At 34.8% G+C, this 6261-nt stretch overlaps 1 protein-coding gene across 1 annotated transcript in view; it reads right to left on the reverse strand.

The window, feature by feature from the left end:
• Positions 1 to 3083: 3083 nt before the first annotated feature.
• The window catches only part of LOC101849240, a gene marked incomplete in the record, with an annotated part of 11052 nt that continues 7874 nt past the window's right edge, over positions 3084 to 6261 (reverse strand). Inside the window, 2 exon segments of the mRNA XM_013087856.2 lie at positions 3084 to 5112; positions 5985 to 6054. Coding sequence (XP_012943310.1) covers positions 5086 to 5112; positions 5985 to 6054 — 97 coding nt within the window.

Below are 6261 nucleotides of genomic sequence, written 5' to 3' on the forward strand. Positions count from 1 at the left end.
AAAATTTGTCCACCTCTTTGTGCAATTTTATGTTGTTGTTTTTTTTTAGCTCAACATCTTGTTATTTAAAAATAATTTCTGTAAGGATTTCAATTTTTAAAAAGTTCATGAAAGACACAAAAGATGTAAATTTGCAGTTTCCACGAACATTCAAGATTTAGAGGCCACCAAACCTATCTATGACATCAGGTGACCCCCACCTCCTTCAATCACAAATATCCCGACTTCTTTTAAAGATGGGTGAATGGATGAGTATTTTTTTCACCAAAAACAAGACAAGCAAACAAGCTTTCTTTGAGATGCTACCCTTAAAATTAACTTCATATGCCCAAAAATTGATGAGCGCCGGATTCAGTTGAGACACATATGCAGAAGTATCATTCATGTACTTTTCTAAATGAAACCAGATAATGTACAGTTGATACTGGTATACCATAGAATACTGTTTAAAGTATTATACTTATACTACATATACTTTTGTTTGCACACATACACAGAATTTTATCAGTCAACTCATTTATTCAGTTTTGCTTTTGGTTTTGTCATCTGTGAATCACAGGGTTTTGTAGAGATATGTACAGTTATGTGATATGTGACTGAACGTCAAGTATGACTTTTTAATAAAAGTCCACTCAGGTCTATTTCCATGTTTTATCCATAGACAGATTAAAACTTTTAGTCAACTTGGAAAATAATTGTTTATTTTACCTCAACATTAAAATTATCATTCATGTTTTCGGGAAAATTCAAGCACTGTTTTTTTTTTCTGATGAAATGTTTTTGTTGAACATGAACTTAAGATTGCTTTTGTATCTTTTCTTTTATTAAGGGTGTTTCTTTGAACTTGAATGCTAGAAATACAAATGGTTTGTGAACACTATTGCTTTTGTTTCTTTGGTCCTTATTTAAATGGTGCTGTTACAACCCTTATAACTGACATCTGTGATGTATTGACAGGCTTTGTGCCTTAAAAGCAAAAGACAGGAGTTCAATTCCCATCTGTCAGAGTGTATTTTATCAAGTATCTTCGTCTGTGTGATGAGATGCTGTATCCCACTCAACTTGATTGACCCCGACTGGGAGGGTTGAAGCATTCCACCTTTTAAATTAGCAACATTGTGTTGAAGGAAGCACAAAACAAATTTGCAATCATTTCCAGTCAACTTTCTCCTAATCTGACATCTTTCTGTTCTTTGCTGCATCTATGTGAACAGTTGTCAGTTTGACACTATGCCCCCACGGGACGCCGATCGGCGATGGTAAGAAGCGACAGTGTGATATAGCCTGTACCGCACCTGTATTCTGGTTCATGGGGATGAGTGTTGCGCGCTCCGCGTGTGTGGGTGAAAAGTGTTAAACAGTGCTAAGCCAGAACTTTTGGCTCTGTTACATATTTGTGAGGTGTGCTGACAAAATGAGTTACTTCTCGGATTCAAGCCTTATGGAAATACGTCGTAGATACACCACGCTTATAGGTGAAATGTTTACAATGTATAAGTATGAAATAATAAAAGACATGTTATAGTTAAAGAATATGTCATCAATAGAAGTTCTACAATAGAAGTTCTACAAATATGACCCTAGTGTCGATCTTTAGCCAATGTCCCTGTTTGTGGATTGCGAGATGTAACTCGTTTTGTCCGCACACCTCACATTTGTCATGAGGCAGGTTAAGACAAGTTTTTTATATGTAATTAATTATGTAACTACTATCCAATAAGTTTTTGAGTCATACTTGCCACTAAAAAGTTTTGGTGTTTTCTTTTTCCCCCGAGCTCCCCTGTTTGAGCTGCAGTTGCTAGTGGTAGGTCATTCTTCAGTACAGAGTTCTAGATCAAAGAGCAGAAGCCTCTAAGATTGTTCCTGTTTTCTTTTCACTTTTAGTTCCTGTTACAGCCATGATGATGAGCAGAAGGGCCTTTCACTTTTCACAAAATACACCAAACACAAAACTCTTTTGAGACATTTTGATATGACGCATTTTGCTTTCCCTGGCACATCAAGATGTAGAAACTTGTACAATTCATTGACTTACAAAGTATGTCAATATGGCATGGGAAGGGATTTGCAAAACTGAAATTGTTTTAAAGTAGGTTAAATGCCCCTAGCAACACTGTAAGGTTATTTAAAGGTGGGACCTCCGGCTTTAACTTCCATCTCTGATGGGACCAGGTCCAAAGAGAATATTCAAGTAAAGTGTCTTTCCCAGGAACACAAGGTCAGATAGAGATGAGCTTCAAACCCTTGAAGTTAACCCACAATCTCAATATTATGAGTTTGATATCCTAACCACTATACCACTGACGCCACACTGAAAGGGTTAAGAAGCGTAATAAAAGATGATAATTCTGAATACTGAAAACTTACTGCACTCATAACATCCAACTACAGGAAAACAAACTGTTCACAGCTCAAATTAAGACAGTTTACAGTTATAGTGTTTTAGATCAGATTTGGTGAGAAGAGTAGGTAACATTATCGTCACACTTGTGACAAGAATGCCTTATCCATTAATCATTTTTTTTAAATTTGATGAATCAAATAGTAGATTATCAATTTCATATGCTCAGTCAAAGACAGATCTGAATTTGGAATAGAAATGCTCCTAAAAAGTTACTTTAGAAATATTGCCACACAACTCTGCTGCATGATGAAATGAAATAGTTTTTCTTGTTTCTCCTGTACAATTTACTTCTTCTGGGGTTGGCCGGTCTTATCACAAGGGGACATTATGCTATTTAATGCAACTGGTCTTGAGGATCTCAAGACACTTGCCTTTATAAGCACCTACATGACATGTGTGGGGTGTGTTGTTTTAGTAAGGGTTTTACGGCACTTGCAACACCATTAGGTCATCGAAGACTACAGATGTTACAAGAGAGTAACAAACACAAAAAAGAAGGAGACATAAGGACAATAGATGTTTGACAGGAAAGAAGGAGCAAACCTCACCGCAGCGCCCGCCAACCACCAACAAGCTTTGTTTTTATTCTAAGGTTCTCTTAAAACAGTGTTGACTTTCACATGTACACAAAAGTGTCTGCCTGCTGACCAAAGAGGTTTCAATGATTGAAACGTTTGTGTGTGATACATCAAACAGTTTATTTTAGAAATTTCTCCAAGAATGTCCATGAAAACAAACAAATAAACACACACAAAAATCAAGAACAAAAACAAAAAATGAAAAATAAAACAAACAAGCCAGGCAAAGAAATATGACTATAGTGTTAAACATTAAAACTCAAATATATAAATAATACTGGTTCCGTAGTTGACCTGATTGGTCAGGCACGAAGGAAATGACCATACAAAAGGTCAATATTTCAGAACACCAATGCATCAATTACCAAAACATAATAGGTAAATTTAAAAGAGCACATCCCATTGCCACAATTTTATAACACATGTCCTTATTTGCCGAGATAGGCCTTTCCCGTTACTTTCTTCTGCTTTTAAAATGAGTTATTCCTCATTATGCTTATTAAATTAAATTCCACCTATGTCTTAAACTAGATCACACGCAATTGATATTTCATAAGTTTTATGGGTACATGATGCAAATTCAATTAAGCATTGAAACTAAATGATTATGCTGCACTTTTAGATTAATACCAATTTTGTGAAAGTTACAAAGAAAATTATAATAGGATTTCAAAACATATAAAGCGATATCTTTGTGTGCCAGAGCTAATACTAACAGTGATTTATTTCAAACATCTATTATTTAAAAAGCATTTGATTAAAAAAGAATGTTGCAAATGAAGAAGAACTTGTCAGTGAAAAAGGCTCTTGCTTCAGTGAGATTCAGGGATTTTTTTCACAACTTAATTGTTATTGTCTTTTTGGGGGCGGGGGGGGGGGGGGGGGAGTGAACCTCTTCACTTTTTTCTTATGATGTTATACTGAAGGTTTGGGATGAATCTGTTAGGAAGTAAACAGTCGGTTATTACAATAGCATTTAGATGAAAGCACCTGAGTACTTTATAGAAGATAACAGTCATACTAACAGTGTCCTAATTGTGTCAGTCCATGCAGTGCATCAAAGAAGAATGCCTAAATATCCTCCATCTTTTGTTATGGAAAATTCGGTAGATGTCAAGTGGGCTTATCTTTTTCTTTTATACTTTTGAAGGGTTTAGGGAAGAGGTACAGATTCTGAGACTTTTCAGGACAGGAAGTAAATCTTTCAAAGGTGAAAAGAGAAAAGACAGAGTTACTGGTTTACAATGTAAAAGACTTTGGCGGAGTACTTGCAAATCCAGAGTTAAATATAATTTTTTTAAATACTCTAACATTGTATTAGACTCACTCATTGGTTACTTTAAAAACATAAAGCTGATTTTTTTTGTTTTTTAGAATTTGAGCTCATCACATCTATAGTTCAAATACATATGTAACACATAATAAGAAAACAACTCAATTTGAGCTTTAAAAAGAAGTGGGCAAGACATTGAAAAAGTTGTTTTTAAAAAAAAATTAAAAAGGTGAAATTTAAGAAGAGCATCAACGAAACTCTCTCTAGTGGTTGTTTACTCATTGTATTTTTCAGGAATTAGAGATTTTTATAATGCCTTTTTCTCCCAATATGAGACATAATGGGACTTAATATAGTCACCTGATGCACATGTGACCAGTTCTTTTTAATTCAAATAAGAGTCTTCAAAAAGAAGTTTCTCTGATTGTCTTGTCTTGAAGTTTGTATCATGGGATATCTCCAGAATGATATTAAAAACATTGTTTTAGACATTGAGGCTTATGTTCTGAAGGTGAAGGATTTGATAGGGCCTCTTTATGCATTACTTGAATTCTTTTGATCTTGAGTTTGCAGAACAAATAACGAATGTCCTTTTATTTTATTGATTTGTAATGTCAGTGAGGTGTTTTGATTATTATATTTAGACTAAAACTAAAAGTCCACATTCTGCGTTTATGTGCCTCTCACTAATTTCAAAAAAACTTTTCAGTACTTCAAGATAATGATGCATACTCATAGGTTTACAACATGTGCAGAAAAGGGATCAAAATGAAAAAATAACCAAATTGACAAATTCTTTTTCTTCCTTCTTGAGAACTTGATCGGTCGCTTTACCACTGCTGTGAATAATCTGTTGACTGAAAAAACAAAAAAAGTGTTAGGTTTACATGCACAGTTAATAAAGCAATATAATGTATCTTTTTAAATATAGGGCCTAACTGGTCATCTGTATAAATGTATAGCTGAAGTATGCTCCTAGAAATCTATTAAAAAAGAATTTCTTAAGGTCAGTGAATCTATACAATAATTGGCTCTCTCTCCTCCATTTTTTTTGTGGGGGGTGTGTATTTGCGTGCATGTTTTCACTTAATTTATGCGTGGTAAATACATTGTACATGTATTCCTATGAAATTGGGATATAAGCAAGCAATCATTCTGTTATCATATCTCAACACTTTCACAATAACCTCTTCCCACCCTCTTTCTTTAACCTCAGAAAAAGGACAAAGAAGGAAACTGTCTTCTGGAGCTTATTTCTGCTTTTGACATGTCTTCCTGTCTTTAGCCTGTCTGTGCCAAGTGTTTGCAGTATGACTCATTTGTTGTAATGTGTGCACAAAAAGGCCTGTGTGTATGTAGGCCTACCCTTGTTCATTCGCACTCACGACATCTACGATTACAATCCAATACATGTACTAAAGGAACACAATTCAACTACAACAATCAAACTTCAACAAGCCTTTTTACGAGACATAGACAAAGTCAGCTCAATTAAAGAAAAAAAAAAGGGTTTGTAATAATCGCAAAAGCCTTTGAGCGTTAAAAAAATGTATAAGAGTGTTGAGGAGCTTTTTCTTGTTGTTGTTTTGTTAGGTTGATTTTTTTTTTTCAATAACAAAGAATCACGTTAACTGGCTTTTTAGCGCTTCTTATTATAAATGAAACATAGACATGAAAGCATGTTATGTACCCAGTCTATAAGTTAGCCTGCAGTTGTACAAATACTTACTGAGAGACGGCCGTTGATCTTTGCTGAATACGTCAAATACTGATGCTGTTTTACTGCGTTGCGTCGTTCTCTGGGGAAATTAAGTTTTCATAGGTTAAATACAATAAATATCGAGTGTATAAATCTTACTGCTTTTCTCAATATTCGGGATATGACGCTAATAGAAGATCATAAAGTAAAGGGAGATTTAAGTTTAAGCCATCAGGCACAAAAACACACACACACGCACACACACACACACACACACACACACACACACACACACACACACACACAC

Source organism: Aplysia californica, unplaced genomic scaffold, assembly GCF_000002075.1.
Source record: "Aplysia californica isolate F4 #8 unplaced genomic scaffold, AplCal3.0 scaffold00647, whole genome shotgun sequence".
Taxonomy (NCBI): domain Eukaryota; kingdom Metazoa; phylum Mollusca; class Gastropoda; order Aplysiida; family Aplysiidae; genus Aplysia; species Aplysia californica.